This window comes from Talpa occidentalis, unplaced genomic scaffold (genome assembly GCF_014898055.3).
Source record: "Talpa occidentalis isolate TD23 unplaced genomic scaffold, MPIMG_talOcc4v2.1 talOcc4.5, whole genome shotgun sequence".
Lineage (NCBI taxonomy): Eukaryota > Metazoa > Chordata > Mammalia > Eulipotyphla > Talpidae > Talpa > Talpa occidentalis.
In genome coordinates, this window is record NW_023604861.1 from 95250237 (window position 1) to 95277009 (window position 26773).

Consider the following 26773-nt stretch of genomic DNA (forward strand, 5'->3'; position numbering starts at 1 on the left):
GCTTGTTTTGTGTCTGCTTCCTTGCAGAAACAACTTTCTCTGCATTTACAACAAAAGCTATCAGTGAGAAACGATAAGGAAAAAGCAAACCACCCTAACATTAAATCCTTGTTTTTGCCTGCTACTAAGTGGTGGCAAATTTTCTGAATTTCTCAGCCATTCTGACTTCTGGACCTGCACTCATTCCTGAAAGGCAGAGCCTAGATGTGCCTGTGCTTTCTTCTGGAACTGTGTTGGGTCAGCCTAGAGCTCTCTCCAGAGTCCCTCCCAGGCAGGCCCAGCTGGAGGTGGGGAATGGAATGTGCTCCTGTGAAAGATGAGTTAGCTTGTTGGGGGTTGGGGGGGAGGAAAAGGGGGAGAACAGCACCAGGCACGGCACAGCCATGTATGTGCCAAGTACGTCAGCCCATTTCCCCCACTCATTTAAAGTATATGGTCCTTCCTCTTCCTTTAGAAAGCTTCCAGGAGTTGAAATTTTCATGCTGTTGCATCAGGATTGTTCAATCATTTCTTTTACATTTTCCAAATATTTGTTGCTCTGACTGGCACATCTTCTTCTTCATTTGGCTATTTCCTGAGAACTCCAGCCACATCTGGGTTACACACTGTGTCCTTCAAATTCAATTCCACAAAATAAGTAATCAAGCATCAGAATAAGCTCAATGCTCTTGGAATTACAAGAAGGTGCATCCCGTACTTCCTGGGACCTCAGCTATTACGGAGGTTGACTTGCATCAGAATCACTGGTTCAGCTGTGGTTGGACAGTGGTGTGTTTTAAGTTCAAAGGCCTGAAAAAGTAAAATGAAAGGCCTACTTGTATCATGCAAGAAATTTGGTACAAAGATACTTGGTACAAAGAAGGAGACAAAACTCTGGCCAGGAATTGGAATACCTACCTGGGTTTTCCCAGTTCTGCTCTTGCTGGCTTTGATTTTGGGTAAATCACAGCCCCGTTCTGTACTTGAGTCCACCATAAATAAAATGGCAATAACAATGCTTGGCCAGTTGTCAGACTGCCAAAGGATTGACAGCAGGAATGGAGTGGGGACCCCTGGCTGGGGGTGAAGAAGAAAGGAATGAGGGAGCAGCAATGGAAGCAGGCCAACTAAAAGATAAGAGGGAGACGGGCTAGCAGAAACTGGGAAGAGAAATAATATCCAAGCAGCACTTCAGAATGAGTCTAGATTGCATCATAAATAGCTGTGGTGTTTTTCCATCTCACAAACTGCTCATAATTTGGGGGAACAGGCATTATTTGTGAAATGAATATAATTACACCTCTTGACCCCTAACAGTTATGACTTGTGCCTGGTCAGCCCGGCAGGCCACACAGTTCCACATATCAGACACACCACACCACCACCACACCAGCATGGCCATAGCCCTTTTCCCTGTGACGTATCCTTTTAGGGCAGGGTCGTCTTCATATTCCCGGTCCCCGACAGAGCAGGCAACTGAGCAAATGTGTTTGATTCTGTGCTCAGTGAATTTTGAAAGGGATTTGGGCCCATCAAATCTCTGGAAAACAACAGAGAAGACACTGTTTGGGGTAGGGTAGGAATAGAATTTTTTGAGATAGGGTTATGACCGTTTCTGGACTTAGATCCTATTTTACAAATTTGAAAAACTACCAACTGGGGGTTAATGGCCCAAAATGAAAGTCAACCATAAAGAAATTTTTGAAGTTTTATTAAATCATTTAGACTTGAAAGAAGTCACAATAGTTAACACACTTAAGTGCGTTCTGTACACCACCAACCCAAATGGATTGAGTTCAGAATTTTTATAAATAAAAAATAAACATATTTACAGTGAAAAAAACATGTTAGCAAGTTAAATGATTAAACTGTTATCTATAATCAGTTTTGGGAAAATACCAAACTATAGGAGTACATATAAGACACTTAAGACTCTGCTAGATTTAAAAAAGTCCATAAATTGAAGAAGTTAGTTGTAATATATGATTCGTTTCTTACTACATCATTTTTCCTCCCCAAACCAGAACGTTTGACCAATGTACATAAAAAGCTTCATTTTTCCTGTATGGGAGGCAAAAGTACAAAAAGCTCTTAAACTCTCCCTAGAACCTAAGGAATAAAGCTATTTAATGCTATAAAAGTCACTATAAAACTAGCTATGGACATAAACCATTATGTAATTTGTGCTACTTGTCCTCCAAAATTGTGCAGATTCCTAATTTACCCACCAGGGACAAAAATGGAGTCAGCTTTTTTCGGAAATCAGTTTCAAAATCACACCGAATCTAGAAAGCATATTTCTAGAACAATATAATTATCACATGTAGGGACTTTCAGTCTTCGGTACTATAAAAATATTTCCATTTTAATCCTCTGCATAATTTTAGGGATTGCTTCTACCTTTCCAGGCAAAAGATGAGGGCTATCAAGGTTGGGCAGGTAGTTTCAAGAGACCAACAAAGAAGGACTACACACGATTTAGTGATAAGTCCTTTCCTTAACCATGGCAAAAATCCAGAGTTGGCTCAAATTAGGCTATGTCCAAAATCTCGTTTCAGTTTGACTTAGAAAAAGTAGTTCAAAATAAAATTGAGCCAATGACAAACTTTTCAAGTCTGCAGTTTTGGAAAGCCATGTTCCTCAGAGGTGGGCTGGAGATGCGAGCACAACTTAAGGCTAATTGCTTGGCAAAGGGATATGGGAGATGCTGGACTGTCTTGTATGTTTTGTTCCTGGTGAACTCAAGGAGCGAGATCTTTGTCTGAGCACTGTTTTTCCTGGAAACTCCAAGTCCTCAAATACAGCATTTTCAATGATGTCTGTAGCTTCAGGCCTTTCCGTGGGTGATGGAGAGAGCATTTCTTGAACCATCGTATACTGAAATATAATAATTGCTTTATGTTAGAAAGGCCAGACTCAGATCACTAAATCGGGAATAAGCAAAACTATTCTGTAAATATATTAAGTTTGTGAGCCAATTTCTGATGCAACTTCTGAGTAGAAAAGCAGCCGGATGATATATAAACAAATGGGCATGGCTTTCAATAAAACTACAAAAGTTTTATTGAAAAAAAATCCAGCAGCTGGCTGGATTTGGTCAGTGGGTAATAAATAGTTCGCCAATCCCTTCTCCAAAGAAACTCGGATTACTTTTGGAGGATTTGTTGTTTCCTAACATAAAGAGTTTTGAGTTACATCCTTGAAATACAGACATTATCTGACCTTAAAAATAAATTCATCTTATGACTGCATGAGAACCTACAATTATCTTAAAAAAATTTCAATTAAGTGAAACTATGGGGACTACACCTGAGGGGGTGGGAGGAAGCAAATATTGTTTAAAAATGAACAATGATGTAAAAAAAAATTAATATTAAAAAATAAATAAAAACAAAAAAATTCAATTAAGAAAATCATGCCAGAGATCAGTACCTACCACTTTTTCTTGACTTTTTTGAACCCTCTCAATGTAACATTTCCTTATGTACTAGTCTCTGGGAATTGATTCACCAACTTCACAAAATTGGTAATAAAATAATTTTTAGTAAAACATATCATTTTTTTAGGCTACCATATGTCAATATTAAAAATTCATGATTTATCAATGTATAAATTTTTAAATGATATATTTGTGGACCAAACATTTTGAAATAAAAATAAAAGCTGCAACAAAGGAACCTTAAAGTTTCATTATATATAATTTTCATAATCAAGATAAATAATTTTTCCTTCCCACTGTTTAAGCCATTTCCTGTGTCACTGAGTGTTGGTATTCAACACACGCAATCAGTTTGTGTTTTTTTTTTTTTTAAAGAAATGTCAGTTTTTAACATCTCTCCCAGTTCACTATGATAAATAAATTAATAACGTGATCATAACGGCAACCCTGTTGTTGTGAAAGCATGCTAGGGGTTCAGCCTTGTTACAGCAAAAGCTGTTACCATTCACACAGGCGGTCAGGAAGCATGGGCCACAGAAGTGGGCTGAGGAACCCGGGCCTGAGTGTCAGTCTTGGTTTTAGCAACTTCTATGCTTTTGGGATCAGGTCCCTTTCTTCTCTAGACCACTGGATTTTCCTTGTTGGTAAAATGGTGAAATTGATAAATTAACTGCTAAGAACCTTTACCTTTTACATGTAATTCTAAGGAAAATAAATAAGGAGAATTATACATACCTCACGAGGGTATTTCTGAGTAAACAGTGGTGGAAATTTTAGATTCCTTACATCAGATAAGATCTAGAAAGAAAGAAGTGTCATCTTTAAATTTATTTTGCTATATGAATCCATTTAAACAAATTTTTTTGGAAAGCTCATCAGTAGCTTTTCCTGACTTAATAATCTATATACAAATGCTTCTTTTTTTCCTCAAGATTTATTTATTTTTGCATACAAGAACTGGAGTGTAGGCCAGAGGTGCGGGGGTAAGAGGATTCACCAGAGACAGAGTGGGGAGCACAACAGGCAGATGCACTGAAATACACTGCTGAGAGGAGCCAGGCAGGAGAGGTCTGTTGCACCATGTGGGTTAGCTGGGGATTGAGGTTGGCTTGATAGCGCTGTGTCTTTAACCCCTGCACCACCAGGGAGGCCCTACAAATGCTTCTTGAGCATAGACACACACACCATCAAATCATCAAAATCTAGAAAATATTTCAAATATAATTATGCTTGAACTGTACACGACACCTGGATTTTAACTGAAAATGAATATGTATCAAAAATAATTCAACCATCCACAAATACACATTTGTGGCCATAGGCAGATAGTTTTATTAGTCTCTAATCTCTTTGATATGAAATAAAGCAAATAAGCAGCACCATAAGCTACAAGGCTCAAACATGCCCTCAAGGTTCTGCAGGAAATCATTTCTGATTTATAATTACACACTTGGCCAATCTATTGATTATTTGTTCTATTTCATTTCTCAAAACTGATTTTTGTCATCATTACAAAAAGAACTAGCAGACACTGGGCTAAATAGTTTGCCTGAATTACCTCATTTTAATTCTCAAAACAACCCTATAAAGTGGATGCTATAATCCCTGTTTCATAGATAAGGAAACTAGAACATAAACAGTAATAATGTGTAAAAATTTCCCAATGTACTTTCAGAATCTTAGTTTTATATTAGGTATTTAGCAAAACGGACTTGGTTTTCTTCACTCAAAAAAAAAGAGTATGCTCTTATCAAAGAGGTTGGAGACTAATACAGTCACCTGTTTCAGGTTACAAATATGTATTCATGAATGATTAAATTAGTTTGATGTGATAACTACATATTTCTTTTACTGAAATAAATTTCACCATTTTGAGGGCATAATTCAGAATTTTTTATTCACAAAGTTGTCAAATTTTCCATTGTGACTGCACAATTTTACATTCATACCAACAGTGTATAAAGTCTCCATTTACTCCATATCCTTGCCAACACCTGATATTTTCAGTTTTTGTTTATCGTTATTAGACAGCGTAAAGTGGTACTCACTGTGGTTTGATTTGCATTTCCCTAAAACATAGTATGCTGTGCTTACTGGCTACCGATATATCTTCTTAGGTGAAATGTCTAAGTCCTTTACCCAATTTTAAATCAGGTAGCCTTCTTATTGATGAACTGTGATGGTTCTTTATACATTTGGGATACTAGAACTTTTTCAGGTAATAACTTATAAATATTTTCTCCCATTCTATGGATTAGATTTTCACTTTCTTTTTTTTTTTTCAAACTTTATTTTTTTTAAGTTTTTATTTATTTATTCATTTATTTATTTATATAAGCACTGGGTACAGTAAGAAGCACAGGAGGGTGAGAGAATTCACCAGAGCCAGAGCGGGGAGCAGAGCAGGCAGAAGGACCGAAGTACACTGCTGAGGGGAGCAGCGGGCGGCAGGAGAGGTCTGTGCGCCATGTGGGACCCTCCTCCTGTGGCGGGGAGCATCTGGGGATCGAACCGGTGCTGCAGAGGCTGCGGGCAGCTTCGCAACCCAGAGCTCAACCGCTGCACCACCAGGGAGGCCCCTGGATTTTCACTTTCTTGATGGCATCCTTTGATGCACTTATAACTACAGAAATGCGGACAATTTGATTCTTAATCTTTTATATATTGGACACGTTTTATTTTCCTTTCTGGAAGATTTTAGAATCTTTATCTCTGGTACTGTGAAATTTAGTCCTTTTGGTTTTAAATCTCCTTGCCCCCCATTTTGTGTACAAAACATTTGGTAGGTCCTTTTAGTTAGAAGATCTGAGTGTTTTGGTTCTTTATGAGAACTACATCCTCATTTACCATGGCCAGGAGTCAACAGAAAAGGTCTAAAACTAATAAAGAAAAGGGCATGAACTTGGGAAATATGAAGGGAAGTACAGCTAGAAAAGCTGAGGGTGAAAGATGGGGAAGAACGTGACAGAGGACTAGTTTTCAAAGAATTTCAGTACTATCTTCTTCAAAAGCCATGATCACGGGTTATTTTAATAGGGAAAAAGCCATGCTTAGTTTCATATTTCAAATGTTTAAGTGTATAGTATGTGGCCACTTGCCATCTGGAAAATCCTCGGCCAACCAGTCTTCTCCACCATGCCCCCATTACCCTGTGGCTCTCTTAGCTTTGCACTTATTACAAATTTACAGACTGTGTAATATTGTTAAGTACAATGAATTTAAGCAACAATAAGGAACAACAATTCACTAAGCCAATTTCTAAAGACAGCTTTACAAGGAAACAGAATGAACAAATCCTTCCTGTATAGCTCACATGACCTCCTCCATTTCTTGTTGACTAGTCTTCTGGTGTTAAAAATAACTTATTCTTCTTTTAAAATGCTTTTGTAAATTTGAGTACTTTCTTTTTCCACCTTTTCTTTTTGGCGGGGGAGGGGGGGAACTTACCCTGATTCTCTCCATCTGAGTGCCAAATGGGTACAGCAATTCAAATAGAATGAGGCCTAAAGAAAAGATGTCCACTTTATGAGAGTAGTTGTTTCCATGAATCTGAAATCGACATAAAGAAATATTAGTAGAAAACTGACAGTGATAATGCAATTGATAATGTGGCATTAGAGAATCCCAATATTGACTTTGTCACTTCTTGGTTTAAATGTAATTTTATGTGTTAGAATGTTAACAAAGAGTTAATCTCTCAAGTCTCTTTTCTTCAACTCACTACAGCAAGAGTAATTAAACTATTCAGCATTACAGAAGGAAAGCCCAGGTATAGCTCTGAGATATGCATCAGTAAAATAAGCCAGGCAGAAACCTGGAGCCTTGCAATGCTAAAAAAGTTTGTGGGAGCCGGTAAAAGCTGCTCAACTACCCCTGAGGTGAAGTTTTTCAAAGCAAACACTATCTAAAGCAAATCTCTCATTTCTAATCATCTTAGTCCTCACCCATTTTTATGAGAAAATCTTCATTACTCCAAACCACTAATCAACTGTGGTTAGCCCTCATTACGGCACTTAATTATGGATTACTTGGCATTCTTAGTTGTATTTTTCATGTGTGTATTTCTTATTCTTCACAACTAGATTATAAAGTCCTTGAGGGAAGGAAACTGCTTCTTTTGTATTCCCACCTTCCAGCATTGGGCTAAATATAGAGAAGACCCTTCATAAATAGTTATTTGTTGAAATGAACAAATGAATTACAACCGAACTACTTGATTACAGGAAGCTTCATTCAAATTAAAAGTGACCTCCTGGGCCTCAGAAGAACCTGTTTTCTTTGTGAAAATTACTTTAGGCACGTAACTTAACATTTGGCTAAAAGACAAAGTAGTGCATCACTTAGGGAAAGCTCCACACAGGCATTTCTTTTTGAGGGGGAATCTCACAAAGTAGTGGCCAGAAATTAGCAGCCTTTCACAACCTCTTCTCTAAACTGCACTAGCTATCTGTCTACCTGGCTCCTTCAGAAAGCCAGCCTGCCAGCAAAGTTCCAGTAGTTGCATCACCTTCCTTTCTCCTGTCCCTGGACTTGGGAAGTATTCAAAGAAAATATGTTCAAAATCAGTTTCTGAGGTTACCATGAAAAGGACACCCTCAAACACTATTTGGAGAGTATCCTCAACAATACCAAACACTCATCAATCTCTTTCTCAGATGGCAACCCTGGCTACACATGCACACACGCATGTGTGTGCACACACATGCACACACCAGTCACAAGTCATACTACTATCAACATAGCAGTCTTTAGTGTGGTTCTCTTTTCACTGACATTCACGTTCATTCACTCACCAAACATTTATGAACACTTGTTGAATACTAGGCATTATTTTAGATGTTGGGGACGGAGTAAAAAACAAGGTTAGGTCCCTATTCTGATAGTTTATATTTTAAAGGGGCAAAAAAAAATTTCAGTTACAAATGCTATGAAAAAAAGAGAATAACGGCACAGACACTGAGGGTAGAGAGAAGGCCATCTCTTTCAAACACAGCTGGGATCTGGTGCGGAGCAGTGAGGATGGTTTCTTCAACTAGTGAGTCCTTAATCCACATGGAATTCATTTTATTTATTCATTCCTATTTTTATTTCCAATACTTAGTGTCAAGGTATATTTCCAGCCTCATGACTAATGATAAAATTTTTAATGCTATTAAAAGCTCTTATTAATTCTGATATATGCCTATGGAGAAAATTTGGAAAATTTCAAAGTCCAAAAGATTATTCAAAGTGCCTTATTCAAATAGCAGTGGCTGCTGAAATTTTGTGGCTTTTCCTTCCAGTCTTGTTTCCTATACATATACATATGTATTTATAGTATTTTGTTACTTCACAAAATTTTAGTTTCTCCTCTCCAGGTCCTGGCCACATCATTTGACCAGGATGATTAAATTACTCAGGCCAATGGATTTTTCTAAAGCCAGTTTGGATTCTTTTGGTTACAAGTGATGGGCTAAAAATAAAAGTTTCTATAAATTAAAATTTCTGCTATCTTTTGTAAATCCTAAACTTATTTATGGCTACTCTTCCAGGTAAATTTGCTCTTAGCGAGGACTGCCTTTTTTATTTAAAACTCTTAAAAATCTATCATAATGTTGTTTTACCAGTTTCAGAGTTTAAGTTGACTGGGCCTTCATTTCGTGGTAATTATAACCAGAGATTACAAACCCATTACTGTTCAGCATCCTGCTGTATCTCACTTTGCTACTGAGCAGAATGCTAGTCGCTTCTGCAGTAATGTACTTCTGTGCTGAAGGTCCTTCAAATAAATTTACCTCCAAATAGAACTTTGATTGCTTCCTATGAATGTCAGGATCTTTCATTTCTTTCTTTATTTTTATATTCTTACTTCATGATCCATCCAACAGATATTTAAATATTAAAAATAGGTGTTTTAAATTTCCAACTAGCCAAAATCAAAACGCTATACTCTTTTTTTGCATTGTGATCAGAGAGACATTTACAATTTCTATGCTTTCAAATACATTGTGGTCTAGAAGTTTGAAATGAAGATATACCTTAATTTATTCACCAATAAATATTCAAATCCCATATAAAAGGCCTAGTACATTTTTCAATCTAGTTTCTTTAACAAAAAAAAAATAACCCAATTTGAGGTTTTCCTTTCCATGGGGAAATTTAAACATATCCATTTATTTATTGTCATACATATTGGCTTTAGCATCATTAAATTTTGTTTTGTGTTTTATATTTCCATATCCTTTCCTTTTATTGTAGTTTGCTTTTTGTCTTCTGCATGATACAGATATTTGTAATTCTATTTGCTGAATTAAGGTTCACCAGTAGAAATCTTTTTTTTTTTTAATTTTTTTTTTTATTTAATAGAGGCATGTTTTATTTATTTATTTGTTTGTTTGTTTTTGTTTTTATACATGCACTAGGTACTCAGAAGCCCGGGAGGGTGAGAGAATTCACCAGAGCCAGAGCAGGGAGCAGAGCAGGCAGAAGGACCGAAGTACACTGCTGAGGGGAGCAGCGGCGGCAGGAGAGGTCTGCGCACCATGTGGGACCCTCCTCCAGTGGCCGGGGAGCAGCCAGGGATCGAACCGGCGCTGCAAAGGCTACGGGCAGCTTCGCAACCCAGCGCTCAGCCGCTGCGCCACCGGGGAGACCCCCACCAGTAGAAATCTTTACACCATCTTTACTTACTCTGTTCTTACCAACTTCCATTTCTTGATCTTTGTTAATTTAATGTGGAAGTTAGAGACCTAGCTTAATTTAAAATTATAAAGCCTTTTTGAGGAACACATTTTAGATTTAACATTAATTTTATATTTGGTTTCAATGACTGGCAGATACGTTTCCCTTCTTAAATTCACTTTCAAAGGTAACACATTCACATGACTCAAAAAGAAATATATAGAAATGTTTCCTTCTCACCTGTCCTTCATCTGCTGTTCTCAGCCTCTTCCCTGCCTACTGCCCCCATCACCATTGTTTGTGCACATCTTTCCAGTTTCTCTCAATAAACATAATAAACACACAGCTATCTTTCCATTCTTTACACAAAAAGCTGTACACAAAAATGCATGTATGCATTCATGTCTACACCTTGCTTTTTTTACTTATCTAAAATGCCTGATTTCTCTGTACCTGAATAACTTCACAACCAAGAACAAGATTCAGGGTCATAGCTGTTTTCTGTCACAATTATACATGCTCCTTAATTCTTCTGGGGGTGAGTGCTATGGAAGACAAAATCTTCAGCTGTAACCTGTTTCCTTGTTCTGAATACTTATACCATGTTTCCTTTATCTTTGAAATTCAAGACATCTAAGCATCCCACAGGGCAACATGTCTGAGTTTATCTACCTCTACTTCCTGCCATGGTAGGTATGTTCTGGAAGTTGCCTGTGCATTACTACAGAGGGCAGCTTAGTACAGTACCCCTGGCTCTTGCAGGCTCTGAAAACAGTTCCCACCTAGTTCACAAAAGGCAGACAGGAGTTAAGTTTGGGAAGGGAATCTTCTAAGTCTCTTTCTACATTTCTGGTTGCTCTGAAGTTCTGGTTCAGACGGCGAGCGTGAGAGTATTTTCGTATGGTGATTATCTGTCTCAATCCATCCTTAATACAGGTTATAGAAACTCGCCCAAGCTGGGTTGCCTGTGTACTACTACTACTACTACCAGTTTTTATAATTTTCAGATTTTATTTTATTGGGTATTTAAAGTAGAACATTGATGGAGGTTTCTGTCTAACTTTCCAACTAAAATTTTATTTTTAATTCAGAGGAAAACAAAAAAAACCCTCACCTGCTCTGGGCTCATATATAGTTTGGTCCCCACTTGGCCTGTGTGTCTGGCATATGCTGGCATTGGTGTCAGTACCAGCTGCTCTTCCTCATCCTGGTCCATTGCAGTCACTAATCCAAAGTCTCCAACCTTAACTACGTCGTCCATGGTAAAGAATATGTTGGATGGCTGGAAAAAATAAAACAGATAAAAGCATAGTAGGTGTGTATGGCAAAAGAGAAAAAGCGAAGAGAATTATTTACATGACCACAGGAAATAAATATAAGAAAGCTGATATTCTTAAGCATGTTTCGCTTTAAAATGGGCTAATATGAAAAATATAAACAATTGTTTAGTGCTAGACAGTATTGTGAGTACGGAAAAGGGAAGGCATAGCCAAGTGGGCTAGCATTTATTGAACATCAATTTAAAGCACTAATTAGAGATTCTCGTTCTCTTGGATCCTGTGTACTTAATCCTTAATCTTACTATATATACATGCGTGTATGTACACACATAAACACACGCATATATACAATCCCTTGGCAAGTTTTTAAATATTTAAGACTTCAGCCAGGATCATGATGATAATAGTAATAATAGCAAATACATATAAAACATTTGCAATGCTTCAGAAGCCATTTTGCTTACTACCATTAACTCATGTAACAGAACCTATTAATCCCTCATTTTACAGATTTGAAAACAGAGACCCAGTTGTTAAGCAAATTGCCCAAGGTCAGCCACTCAGTAACTGGTGGAGCAGAGATTCAAATCCAGGCAGTCTGGCTTCTTACCAACAGGACTTCTGTTTCATTGCCACAGGTCCAGAGTTTAGGACACTTCCTGCGCTGTGGGAGCTAATCACTAATATTTGATGAATGAATGAAACAGATTGATATTTGGGTTTGTATCAAGGAGAGTAAGAGCTTTAACTTACAAACTCATGTTACCTATTCTCATACCCAGATATTATCTGTCTCAAGTTCTAAACTCGCATATGCACTGTTTATAGGATATTTCTAAGCAAATTTCTCACGGGCTCCTCAAACTCATTTCCCTACATGAAACATACTGTCTGAGAACCTGCTAGCCTCTAACATGACCACCATTCATAACCCTTAAATAAAGAAAATGAAAGCCATTTAAGATATGACGTTGAATTTTATCAGGTTTCATATTATTGCCAAATAACATTTTATTCCCAAACTCCAAAATACCATTGTACAATATTGACTTCAAACAATGAAGTCAGTACATATAAGGAAAATCTATAGTAAAAGCCCCTGTTCTCCTACAAATAACCTCGTATTAGACAATAATAACCATGCTGCCTTAAATTTCATATTTCCTCCCCTCTCCCATCTTCTGGTGTCTGTTATTTACTGAGGACTGTAATAGACATCACCCCCTTTTTTTGTTTTGCTCTCCAGCATCTATCCCCTGTGCTTTTACTAGAAGTTTACTCATGACTGTGGGGGAAGTTCTTCCCAACTGTGCAGCAACCCACAATTGGTTCATGTGTAAGTTATCCAAATGTTGCATCCAGGGGTTAGATAAGCCATCAGCATTATCTCATGCTCTGGTGAGGAGACTGGCTGAGGGATGGGTATGTGTCCTTGGCTTATCAATTAGAAAGAAAGTGGGACTTCTGATCAATAATGGGGGAAATACTTTTCTCCCCACCCTCTACCCCAATACTTGCAAAAGACTTGAAACATGTAATGCCTTGAGAATCACTGGCAGCTAACCTGCATAGATGAAGGGGAACCAATGTGAAAATGGAAAACAGGAAATGGGAAGTGGGGGTAGGAAGAAAACAGGTTCAGGGCACATCACTTGATCCTAGATAAAGCTTTACCTGGACACGGTCGCTTCGGTTATAAGAACCACTCAATCTCCATGTCATTAATTTAGTATAAGCGCTTTAGGTTGCAAACAAAAGAATATTCAAAATGAAATGACATGAGTATAAAGAATGTGCTAAGGCTCTAACAGGTGAATATACAGTCAAGCTCCTGCCCCATGGAAACTAGAGGATAAATGGCTGGGGTGTGAGGAGAATCATGAAGGAGAAATACTAAGTTCTGCAAGGACACAACTGAAAATCTTTAAGAAACTGAGAAAAGCCCAGTATGGTTGGGGTTGTGAGAAGAAAAGACTAGAAGTAAGTTGGGAGAATCAGGAGCTGGAGAGCACTAATGACAAGAATTGACCAAAATTGTAAAGGGGGAAAGGGCTTAGGAGATGTAGCATTGCACTCTGAACTTAGTCCAGCATGTAACAGGATGCATAGATTTTAAACTGGGAATAAAAATCTTGGGGGTAATTTTCTGACACACTAGAAATCTTTACAAAGGAATCTTTGAAAGGATTCTGGGAAAAATACAGGGAAAATTCATTCTCTTCTTGAACTTCTTGAAATGTTTTTGGTACATGGATAAACACAGGGAAAATCTTTACACAACATTGAAACATTCAAATATTCACCAATAACTCACTATAAAACTGCAGAAGAATATCCATTCTTACAGAACATAATTACATTGCCTTTCCACTTGGCATTTTGAGTATACAGTGTTAAGTACATATCAGCTAACTGTTTTCCACCAATTGATAAACATTTGCCAACATTCAAATAACCAGCACTCACTTTTATTAGGGCTATCTGGCATCCTAGAATTTGTCTTCTCCCTTCTGACCAAAATAAATCATCTCTGAATTTTACAGAATAATTCCTAGAAATCAGTTTGGGTCAAATCACTGAAGCACGGTGAGTATATGTAGCTCTATAAAGTTACTTTGGGTAACAGAAATTATTTCTATTTCTTGTCCTTGTTATTCCAACTCTTAAAATACAATCAAGGATTTAAAAACTTCCTGTTGATTTAAGAAGAAAATAACTCCCCCAAATAGCTACTCTGATACCTGAAACAAAAGTCTGTGGTTACAGAAAACAAAACTGAAAATACTTAAAATTAGTGCATTCTCTCAAAGATTTGTTACTTCCATGAGAAAAATATTTATGTATTCATTACTGATGACTATTGTGAGCCCATGGAAGATGGCAGAAATTAAATAACTGCACGTCTTAATAAGAAGCTTATGCAATTTAGCACATATAGTTAAAATATTCAATACAGCTTATATTAAAAATAGAATCAAAGGTTTTAGAGCAGCAAACTAATCATTGACCATCTTTCTCCATTCAGTTTCTCGCCCCTTCCCCTAAAGTCTAAGCACCAGTTCAGGAATTTGGGACAAAAAGTGGAGATATGCCTCAAATTCAGAGCTGGCTAATGAGGAACACATCTCTCCCGTCACTCTGCTACTGTGGTGCCTTCAGAGAACTGTGTCAGGGTTACTCAAAGTCACAGAATAATAGGATATATCTGCTCGTGGCAGATTTTTTTTTTTTTTTTTCATTAGGATTGGGAATACTTTTTACTGTAAGACGAACATAAACACATTCTAGAGGAGAATGCATGATCTGCCTAAAGCTCTCAGAACATGAGACCTCTTATTTCTGTCATAACCCCCTCCAGGCTACCTTCCCAGACCCCTGCTCCTCCACTGGTAGGTACTTCAGTGAGAAACTGACAAGGACAAGCACCGCTCACAATCCCAGCTGCAGACTGAGACGTGGTGATAGGCCACAGGTACAGACCTTAAGGTCCCTGTGCATGAGCCCTTTGCTGTGCAGAAACTCCACCGCTTCGGCGATCTGCAGGAAAATGTGCAGACACACGCTTCTCTCTCGCTCCTCTATGGTGCAGCGGCTGTTCATCCAGTCTTTGAGGTTTTCCTTTCTGCACAGCTGCATCTGAATATAAAGATAGACCTTCGGTGAACTGGGCTGGAGTTTGTCTGCAGTGTTTTTAGTGAGATCTAAACTTAAAGTGGTTGGTCTTGGAGGAGAAATAGACAAAGTTGGTTCAGAAGAAGACTTGCTAGTGGAATGCTTGAGAGCAGTGAGTTTATTAGCATAATGGCTGCCAATACGCAGTCGGTTAGTTTTAAGTTCTTCTTTACTGGATGCATTATCACAGCCAGAATCTTCAAATACTATAGAAGATGAGGTTCTCTCCCTTACAAAAGGAGAGGCTTCAGAGGGACAAAGTTCAAAGGAGTGCCCCTCATCATTGCCATCCAGAGTCCCATCTTCCACATCACAGTCCGCGAGGCAGCTGTCGGGGAGGTTGCACACTCCACCCACTGACTCACTGACATCTCTGTGGTCTGTTTCTGAAAATTCCAGTGGAGAGAACTGGCTCTCGGATGAACTTGTCTGGCCACAGGAAATCCCTACTGAAAAAGACCTGCTTCTTCGTGGTGAAGGATCTATGATTTCAATATGTTCCTTTGTAGAGAAAGGATCCATTCTGCGTATTTTAACAGATGGTGCATCCATTGGGCTAGGAGAGCTGATGGGCCAGTCTGTGCTGCAAGTGGCAGAAATGCAAAGGGAAGAGGGTGACTATGTGCTAATGAAATGATGTACACAGAACTCTCTGGTTTAAAAGCTTCAACAATAAAGCCAGTTACCAAGTGACAACATACAGCCCAGATTGAAACATGCTATATGACACATAGAGCACCATCTTCCTTCAAAAACCTTAATCTGAAAGCTTAATTTTATACTTGAAATAAACACACCAGGGCAGCCAAGATCTTTATGCAAACAGCATACAGCTCATGGGGCCTTGAGACCAGTGGCCATTTCTCTGGGTCCTTCTTTGACTGTTTGGCTCGTGGCTGAGTCTATGAAAATGTCACAATATCAAGGACCCTTACATGGAGCCAGGCAATTTTAGGCAGTAAGTCTACACTCTTTGTCCTCTTTTAGAGCATTGAATATTTAACATGGGAATTGTCTTCAAGTTGCCTAGCTTTGTGTATTTTAAACTTGAAATAATTTAAAACTACTTTCAAAAGGAATTGTAAACTGTTAATGAAGAAACCAAGTAAAAAGTTAAAATGGAGACACAAAATATCTACTATTTTATCTAATTGAGAAAAGCCATTGTAAATTCCTTGGTGAACTGTAATTCATGGAGCCCTGTCCACTAATAAGTATAAAATTCATATTCGGGGGATAAAAGGAAAAAACTCATGTTGTAAAAACTAAATCAACTGTCACTTAACAAATGGCTAGAGAAGATTCCAAAACATGAAGACAGGGAAAAGAAATCTGCTATTTTTCTTTTTGAAACAAGCATCTCTAAATTTATAGAAATGATATTTTGTTTCAAGAAGCAAAAAAATGAGCCTGAAAGAAAATACTAGCTTTTAAATTCTATGTTTAACAATGTTACCTTTCATCTTTCAGCCAGATTTCATCCATTTTTTCTTGCCACTTTTCTGGTGGTGCTTCCAACCAAGCATTGAAATATCTAACTATTCCTGGGTGTTCAAGCTTGGCTAAGGCTTTAACTTCTCTCATTACCTTTTCCCGAGCCAACTCCCTGAAATAGAGTGAAAAAAGAAGACATTGAAGGTTGCTCAGACCTGAAGAATTAATCAGATCCAATAGCGAAAAATAATAAACTAAAATTCTTCTCTGAGCCTAAAATAGAGGAGTTAGCCTAGTGGCATAATTCTAAAATGACAGACAGTAACGCTCATATTTAAGAAACAAAACCATGTATTTCAGTACTTTTTATTCTTCTAGAATTAAGTGCTACAGACATATCTATCATTACCTTTGCCTCATCCAAAGGAAGATTTCTTGACTGACTAAAAACAAAAGGCCACACACCCTTAAAAAAAAGACTGTTTAATGTTTGCTTAGCCATAGGAAGTGGATGTGTTTAGAATAGAGAGCTCAGCATTGTAGCTGATGGGTGCTGAGCTGGAGGAGATGGACAGATGGAGAGCCACAAGCCCAACAGTGCACATATTACAATCCAAAAGCAGGCTTGGCTGCTTGCTTGTTTAAATGAAGCCTCACTTACAGAATATCACAGGCAAGGAAGTTAAAAGCATCTAGATTTGAACTTATGCTTTTACATCTTTCTGAAGGAGCTAATCTCCCATTTCTAGGAATCTCACCATCACCTGAAACAACATAATTTTAAGTTATATCCTCTTTCCTCCCCAGGAGATCAGTCACTCCCACTTTCCCCCTTTATACTCTCTGGGACTTCTGGTAACTTCTTAAAATTCTTCAACCTCTGGGACTCCACATTCTGTCACCAAATCCTATCAGTTCCCTCTTCTTGAATCCCTTGCATGCATTCCTTTCTCATCTGTCCTCACTACTGCTACACTGTGTCTTAGGACTGAACTTGTGCAAAAACAAAATCCAAAAATCTATTGAGGGCCTCCCCCGTGGCGCAGCGGGTTGAGCACCACACTGTGAAGCTGTCCGCAGCCTCAATTCCCAACTGGCCAGGAAGAGTCCCACATGGCGCGGCAGACCTTTCCTGTCTCGCCCGCTGCTCCCCTCAGAGTGTATGTATATCGGTCCATCTACCTGTTCTGTTCCCCGCTCTGTCTCTGCTAAATCCTCTCACCCTCCTGTGCCTCTGGCCTGTACCCCAGTTCTTGTATAAAAATAAATCTTTAAAAAATCAAAAACAAAACAAAACCCAAAAATCTATTGAACATTCTTCTCTCACCCTTTGTTCTCTGGAGGTGCATACTTTCTCCAGAGCCACCTCCACATTGATCAGGTCATTCTTGTGTTCAAAGACCCACCTGTCTAAGGAATAAAATCCAAATTCCTTTGCTTGGCATTTAAGGTGTTGCAACCCATCTTCCCCATCTTCTCTTCCATACTCTGCCATCTTAACTCTCTGCTGTATCCATGCCAGGACACTTGCCCTTGCACAGGCCATTGGTCATCCCTCCCCTCCACGTTTGTCTACTGAGGGACCGGCTGCTTTTGATCACCCAATGCAGGTACCACTGCCTCCACACACAGCTGGTTTTCATGAAATGCCTTTGGCTATGACTGCACTTTCTTCAAGAGAAGCTATTTATTAAGCTAAGCCACAAGTCGCAATTTTTCTTACATTATTATTTGAACACACACACACACAAACACAATTCTAAGCTCTTGAGAAGCCTTGTTAAATCTTATATCCTCTGTGATGCCCTGCACATGACTATTTAAAATCCTCAAAAATTATCTACCAAAAAAAAAAAGCATTAGTTCCACAGCCCTCAACCCACCCCACTCCTGTGTCCCTATCTGTTGGTCAGAACATTTAACTACCAATTAGATGGTAGCTCAGCAATTACTATACAGCTAATCAAGAATCTAAACAGACTTTCTACAATAAATGAAAAGGAAGATACTCTGAAAGCCCATCATCTTAATCATCACTCAATTCTAAGCTACAAATAGGAATCTATCCTGAGAAAACAAATGTGGTTAGCAAAAAAACTTATACAAAAGATAAACATTGCAAAGTTATTTTTGTACATGATCTTAAAGAAAAGGTTTGAGAGGTGATGCAAAGTTATTTTTAAATTGAACAAATTAAAATATTAAATGTTTAACAATAAGAAACAGTTAACAAAATATTGCATAAGTATAAACTATTATAAAATACTCAGTATTCAAAGTATTTTTAGCACTTTAATAAACTACTCTTAATGATATAAAGATTATATATGACAAAGTATACAATAAATAATATTGTATTTTATTGATAACTGACCTATCAATTAGGTAAATTTTTGACCAGAAAAAAAAAAAAAAATCCAAAGAAAGATACCCTAATGTGAGTAGGATAACTATTGGGTAGAGAACACAGAGATGGTTTTTGTTTTAATACTTTTCCTTATTTTTCACAATACATGCAAGTTATTTTAAATGACTGTATGTATTAAAGTTTAAAGTTGTTATAATTTGCTACAGGCAAGTCTGAACTGTTAGGAATCAAAAACAAGTACAGATTCTTAAAGTATATGTAAAGTAGCCAAAGTAGATGACACTTTTCAGAAAGCATGTTACTTAGAATGTTGTCTATCATCTCTATGGAGTAGATGATAAGAAGGACATGTTGCCTAAGAGATTAGATAAGGCAGAACTAATTCCAAGTTTGCTGCAAGTACCATCCATTACCTGTTGGGGAGACGGATTCTCTTGATAGCATAATTGCAATCATCTACTTTGTTTCTAGCTTCAAAGACGACTCCAAACCCACCACGACCCATGCACTGAACTGGTTCAAAATCTGTTAGATAGCTTAAAAAAAAAAAAAAAAGGTGATTTTTAAAGTCAAACATTTTGTAGTTAGATAATCATCATGTATTCTATAATGATAATCATCAGTTCTATTTCATATAAACTCAATACATCTCATAGAACTTAAAGAGTGTAGTTTGAATTCTAATAACATTCTTCTGTTTATATACATGTAGCAAGCATATTCTAATTTTTCCCCTAAAAAAGATTAAAAATCAACAAGTTCCTGCTTAACTGGGGAATCGTTTGTTCTTACAGCAACTGTACCACTAACCTGGCCTATCCAGCACTTTTCATCATCTACCAGAATATTCTATCCTCAATTCTCTAATCTTTTGTGCTTGTCCCGTGACTTTTTGTGCTCAATTAGATAATGTATTTTAATCTTCTGTCAATGCCTATAAAATTTTTTGAATATTTAATCAGTACTTTTTTTAGCCAGAACTCTTCCTAGAAACCAAAGTTGTCTGAAATTGGCTGTGATGCCTCATAAGTCAGCATGCTGATCATGGGAGGTATTCAGACTGAAGCTAACTCACCACCTGTCAAGTACAGCTGGATCTCCACACTATAGCCAGCCTCTTCCGACAGGCCTGTCCTCACTGCTCTGCCCTGTATATTCCAGTCAACTCGCACCAGGCTTTCTCACAACTTTAAGGACTTGATTTCTACTGCTTGCTCTACAGGATGACTATTTCTGTAACAGGGTGGTCCCCAGGAAAGGGGGAGGTTCCCTGCCCCACCCAAGGGAGGGTGGAGCTGAGCAGGAAGAGGAGAAGCAGAAGAAGAGACTGAGGAAGGAAGGAAGCAGGATGGAGCCAGGAGACCTGGAGGAGGCGCATGGAGCCTAGAGACACGTGAAGAAACTGCGCTTGTCTTTTGGTCGTGGACTGGGTGACACAGATGTGGGTGAGACCTGTGGGGAGGTGACCATGGCAGCTTTTATCTTGATGTTGATTTTGCTCTTTTCCTTCCGGGCTTGTCCGGTTGTTTGTGACCCTTTGCTGTGGGTCCCCACTGGAAGATGCTTTAGACTTGTGGCAGGCTTTGGGGCCTTGTTCTGGGCCGATCCCATATGGATGGACTTTTACCCACGAGGAGATGGGTAACTTTGGGTGCTTCATTTAGAAACTAGACTCTTTGCCTTACCTGTGTTGTTTCCTAGTTTTATTAAAGTTCCTTCCCATTAAAGTCTCCTATGTTTTGTGTTGATGCGGCGGATGGCAGAACCCATTTAGAATAGGCAGGTTTGCGGGGTTTGGGCTGACCCTCTCCCTGTCCTATAACATTTCTTTGTACTTAACAAAACTATTCTTCCTTCTGCTCTTCTTACCACCTCCATAAAGCTGTCTTAAACCCCTATCTTAATGTTCTCATAGCAATTTGCATGTAGTTACTGAACTATTTAAACAATCTCCATATTTTGCAGTTGTGTATATGCAGCTTACTCTTTCCCACTGCCACTGAACTATGGATGCCTTGAATGCAGAAAAGCATTCCTGTTTCTCTTTGCAGTTCCAGACCCTGAGCTTACCCAGCAAGCAAGAAGGCCTAACAGATATCTGTGGAACAATACAAGAATTAATAAATGAATAAATGCATACATGCCATATGGAAGTTATTCTTTCAGCCATATGGGGTAGATTTGAATTAGATTATTGTTGGTGCCCCTTATAAGGCTAAGTTTATTACTTTATGACTATAAATAAATACTAATTTATTAGTTGGCTCAGCTGGTTAGAGAGTGGAGTTAAGAAGGAGAAGCAACAGATCCAACTCTCCATGGGCCAATTACCTTCATAGAGAATGAAGAGTAATAATCTTTATCTCTAAAAATAGCTAGCCAAGGTACTTCAGTACAAATCTACCTCAACAGCAAAAACCCATGAAGTTCATGTCCTTCTTCTAAAGGGCCAACTGAATTATTTTCCTCTATTAAGGAAAACACCCATATGAAAATGAATGTATCCTCTGAAAGAGAAACATCTTACATATGATTATAGACCATACATGTAAGTATTATCTTGCTTAAGGGCCCAGCTGATAAATTACAAAGTTGGGACTTTGACTCAAGACTGAATCCAGAGCTCATCCTCTGGAACACTATGCTTAGAACATAAAGAGCACTTAATTAACATTAGGTATCATTACAGAGCTCCTATTTTTTTTTTTTAAGATTTATTTATACACACAAGAACTGGGGTACAGGCCAGAGGTGTGGGGTATGAGAAGATTCACCAGAGACAGAGTGGGGAACAGAACAGACAGATGTACCGAAATACACTGCTGAGGGGAGCAGCGGCTGAGTCAGGCGAGGTCTGCTGTGCCATGTGGGTAGCTCCCTGGCCGGGGATTGAACTTGTGCTGCAGTGGCTACAAATAGCTTCATAGGTTGCATCTTAACCCCTTGAGCCACAAGGGAGGCCCACAGAGCTCCTATTTTAAGAACTAGCTGTGCTCTTTATATTGAATAAAGTTAAAGAAAATTAAATTGAATTCTATTATACAGTACATACTCCAATTCTTTTCATAACAGCCTGAAAAATATATATTAATTACCACATGCTACTTCTATTCCCCGCCACCATACCTGTCTAAATCTTACTTATAACTTAAGGTTCAGTTAAAATGTGACCCCATTCATGACATCTTGAATCATCACAACAGTCACTTAATTCATGGTCTTTTTCTTGTATGTTTATGTTTAATTCAGGATTTACCTTTCTCCATAGATTTTTAACTCCAAAATAGGCTCAGTATTTTCATTTTTCCCCTCAAAATAAAAAATGTGTCCTGCACATAGTCATTCAGAGTAAAAGGTGAGTGAACAACCAACAGAGATCCTCAGGAGTGGGTGGCTATTGTTGGGTCCCTCTCTCGCCACCTGCTGACGTCACAACCACTGACCTATTAGTCAGCATCTCCATTAGCAATGGTATTAAAACTCTTCCCATTTGTTATCACCTAGTAAATTCTGTGTTGGGAAACTAATAGATAAAAGAAATTGACTACAACCAATTCTCAGTTTTTGATAATAGAGTAAGATAAACAGCAGTGATAAAAATTAACCATAAACAAAAGCTTGACTAAGTTAAATCCAACTTTGATCAATTAAGTCCACAGAAAACCAAACTATTATACAAACTACCACATATTTTAGCTGTTATTTTCAATCTTTCCTATCATAAAACCATTACCTTCCATATTGAGCAGTAATGTTCTTTATCTTTTCCTTGTACCAAGAAGATATCAAAACAAATGGGAAAAGGAGCAATAATCCATGTAATATGATAAATGAACCATAACACCCTTTCTTGTTCCATGAAGCATCAAAATCTGTACACTTGACAGACTACTAACTTTTATTTTACTTTCAAATTATCTGTATTGCCTAAGTTTTAGGTAATCCACCTTCCTCTTCTGATTTAAAAAATAATCTATTCTACTGGTATATTTCCCCCTAATTTTCTATTTCTTATTCTAGACAGAATAAAGAAGAAGTGAATAATTGAGGATTAAACTGCACCTGGAGATCCATATCACACTCTTCTGACACAATAATTATTAGTTAGTACCAATGCCAAGTTTAGTGCCTTGTAGACCCTCAGTAACTAAATTATCTGAATAAGAACTTAATTGGGAAGTTGAAATGCTTAAACTGCTGTAACAACCTACTTATATCCCCCTTAGGGTACGAATCACTTTGAAAAACCTTAAGTTACTTGAGGGCTAAGTCTATATTCTATTTACCTAGATATTCACACATTAAAAATAAAGAAAGAAACAAGATTTTAGTTTAGAGACCATTTCTTTTTTGATTCAAACAGTTGCTGCCAGAAACTATAACATAGTATGACTTACCGTGACACATATCCAGAATTTTTTATGTCACTGCTGGTACTGTCACTAGCTTCTCCATTTATAGAATCATATTTACTTTCAGTTTGACACTGAGTTTCAGATTCCTTCCTTTGCTGTTAATGTGGGGGGAAAAAATTACTAGCAGAACAATGTTGAATTGAAGTGAGCTAACAATTATAAGCAATAAAATAACATTGAAAAATAAATTTAAAACAGAGAAAAATATAAACATTAAAAGGACACATAATACACATAATAATTCCCTTGTCAAAGGAAAGTGGAATGGTCGGGTGCAGACCAGATTGCAGTGGGTTGAGGAGTGAATGGGAGGTAAGGAAGTGGAAAGGAGGGCATGGGCAGCAAAGATTTTTCTGCCACCCACCACATATACCCAATACATTTTCTATACACCCAACACTGAAATAAATTAGATTCTGAAAAACATCTTACTCTGTGAGGATGAGGATGGAAAAGTCTGCGCACAATAAAAGTTGTTGCTATAATACAAAAAAGAATAGTTCCAACTATTTCTTTCCACCAGTGTAAGAGGAGAACTGGATCCTTTTTGCGGATGTTCTTATTATAACTGGGGTTTTCGAGAAATCTGACAGTGATCTGGGTGCTCCGTTTGCTCCTTTCTCTCTTGTAGTATGGGAGATAGTAACCATTATCTTAAAAAAACAAACATTAAAAGTTTTTTTTTTAAAAGATCCACCATGTAGATCCACCTTTAACTGTTCAAAATTACCTATTTTCCTATGCCTATAACACTAATTTACTTTCTTAAAGTTTCATCTCCAACACATTTCTCATTTTCATTTATCTTTTTATTTGCTACACAAATATATTTTTCTATATTCCATTAAGCATCTTAAATTTTCTTTATATTGAATAATAAGACTAGAAAAACAGCTTCAGAGTGGCCCCATTTATTACATTAATAACGCAATACTTTAAATGCAAGAAAGAATTAGATAACACTAAAACTTCCTTCAAGGATTTTAAACTTCTCTTGCATTTAGCATCAACAGAATACCAATTTTACAATTAATCATTCTTCAAAAGGTGAAAGAAAAATATCTCCATCTTGTTCTTTGGTTCATTTCAGGCTGTCAAAATGAGTTTGTCTTTAAAAGCAGTCTTTCTTGGGCCTCCTTGGTGGCACAAGGGATTAAAACGCAAACTATGAAGCTATCCGCAGCCACACAGAATGAGTTTGATCCCTGGCCAGGGAGCTACTTACATGGCACAGTAGGCCTCTCCAGACTCACCCGCTGCTACCCTCAGCAGTGTACTTTGGTCAATCTGCCTGTTCTGTTCCCCACTCTGTCTCCTCTCACCCCCCACACCTCTGGCCTGTACCCCAGTTCTGTATGCATAAATAAATAAATCTTAAAAAAAAAAAGCAGCCTTTCTTGTCTTCTACATCTATGTCAAAGACTGCTATTTCTAGTTCAAAGTTGTGTGCTTTTTATCAATTTAAATTCTACAATAATTACTTTCCTACTAATTTTCCCTGATAGAGGACAAAATGAAAACAACCTCATTTTATAGCATTTTCATATAGCTTTATGAGAAAAATCTATTTTCTTCATTATACAGGCCAATATTATATCACATATGTGACAAATGAGAACTAATAACATGAATAATGCTTATTGAACACTTACTGTTTGCCAAGCAAGATGCTAATTAAGCTTATATGTGCATTATCCTATTTAGACCTCATAGATCTATCTCACAACAACCTGATAGATATTAGGTTTACAATCCTTGATTTATAAATAAAGGCACCGAAACACAGGGCAGTTAGGTATACCCAGCCTTGGATGTGGCAAAACTGGGATTTGAACTTTGGCAATTTGACCTTGGAGCTTGCACCCCTGGGCGACAATGCTGCCTTCCATATTTTATTTTCTACCATCCAACTGACTATCTTTCATTTGAATTCTATTAAGTTCAAATTAATAAATTAACAAATAAATCCCAGCATTTCAATCCAAGAGTGATCATACTTACCATATGGATACTGCAGGATTGAAAGTGCACCGTTACTGTACTCTTCATGAGAAAACTTATCATTACTAAGACATTTGTCAAATTCATCAGATCCGACTAAGACAGGAGTTCTGGAAGGCGAATCTAAAACAAAATAGTAAAAATTAACTGTGGTAACTTTAATGAAAATGCATGTACTTCATTCATTCAAACAACAGATATCCAAACACAGGTCAGTTCAAATACATAAGTCAAACAAATGGCTCAAGGCTCTCTCCCTTGAAAAGCACAGTCTTATACAGAAGGTGAGTCACTTAAATAAATTAAAGTACGATATGACGAGATAAAAAACATACACAAGATATAGAAAGACAACTAAAGAAATTTGTGGCTTAATTACTTAAATTCAAGTGTCTCAAAGAATAAGATGAGATAACCAGATTTTTCATAAATATTCTTCATATCAACACATTAAGTGACAGGCATGGTTGTGAAAGGGTAAGAGTTTGTCTAAGTTATGTGGAGAAACATTTTATTAATGTATTCAATAGAAGCAATTGCTCCTTCAATAAAATCATGTTCTAAATGATCATTAAAATTCATTAATATTTGAAATATATTCCAAGTTTATCAAAAAATAGAGTATATACTAGTTGTAGTCTCTGCAGTATTTAAAACTATGATAAAGACAGTCAGGATTAAGTTTATGAACACCTTAATCTTTACAAAAGTTTATAATTCACTTACGAATTAAGGGTTTCCATTTGATTGTTGGCAAAGGAATAATAGAATTTTCATTATTAACAGATTCTAAGGCCTTGGGATTTGTAGGAAACTTTTCTGAAATTCTGACCGATGATTGTAGATACAGCTGCCCTCTGTACATTCCTAAATCAACCAGAACATTGTTATTTAAGTTTAGAATCAAACACCTTGATTTCTTTTCAAAAAAGGTTTATTTTGATTTAATCAAAATAAATTTAATTCCAGTTATATTGCATCATAGCTCTTTTCAAAGAGTTCACACCTGAAGCAATCAAATTTGATAGAAGATTTTTTTTTTTTTTTTTTATTTTTTAATTTTTTTTTTTTATAGAGGCATGTTTATTTATTTATTTGTTTGCTTGTTTGTTTGTTTGTTTGTTTATACATGCATTGGGTACAGTCAGAAGCGCGGGAGGGTGAGAGAATTCACCAGAGCCAGAGTGGGGAGCAGAGCAGGCAGAAGGACCGAAGGACACTGCTGAGGGGAGCAGCGGGCGGCAGGAGAGGTCTGCGCGCCACGTGGGACCCTCCTCCGGTGGCCGGGGAGCAGCCGGGGATCGAACCAGCGCCACAGAGGCTGCGCGCAGCTTTGCAACCCAGCGTTCAACCACTGCGCCACCGGGGAGGCCCTGATAGAAGATTTTTTAACAAAAAAACAGGGGAAAAGTTAAACACAAGTTCACACTGTATTTCTCACCAAATAATAGCACATTTCTGAAATGACTGGCAAAATCTTCCAGTAGGAAAATTCCTAAATAAGTGACTGCACTCTAAAGAAACA

General features: G+C 37.6%; 1 protein-coding gene across 3 annotated transcripts in view; it reads right to left on the bottom strand.

Annotated features, from left to right (window-relative positions):
• Window positions 1-1683: 1683 nt before the first annotated feature.
• Window positions 1684-26773, bottom strand: part of EIF2AK3 (eukaryotic translation initiation factor 2 alpha kinase 3) — a 63760-nt gene continuing 38670 nt past the window's right edge. For all 3 annotated transcript variants that reach the window (XM_037527789.1, XM_037527790.2, XM_037527791.1), the window contains exons 7-17: window positions 25975-26115; window positions 25249-25371; window positions 23680-23900; window positions 23230-23342; window positions 19246-19368; window positions 16487-16636; window positions 14839-15613; window positions 11193-11360; window positions 6866-6967; window positions 4154-4216; window positions 1684-2856 (exon numbers count right to left, since the gene is read on the bottom strand). In XM_037527789.1, the coding sequence (XP_037383686.1) occupies window positions 2656-2856; window positions 4154-4216; window positions 6866-6967; window positions 11193-11360; window positions 14839-15613; window positions 16487-16636; window positions 19246-19368; window positions 23230-23342; window positions 23680-23900; window positions 25249-25371; window positions 25975-26115 (2180 nt within the window). In that variant the 3' untranslated portion in view covers window positions 1684-2655. The remainder of the gene's footprint in view (window positions 2857-4153; window positions 4217-6865; window positions 6968-11192; window positions 11361-14838; window positions 15614-16486; window positions 16637-19245; window positions 19369-23229; window positions 23343-23679; window positions 23901-25248; window positions 25372-25974; window positions 26116-26773) is intronic.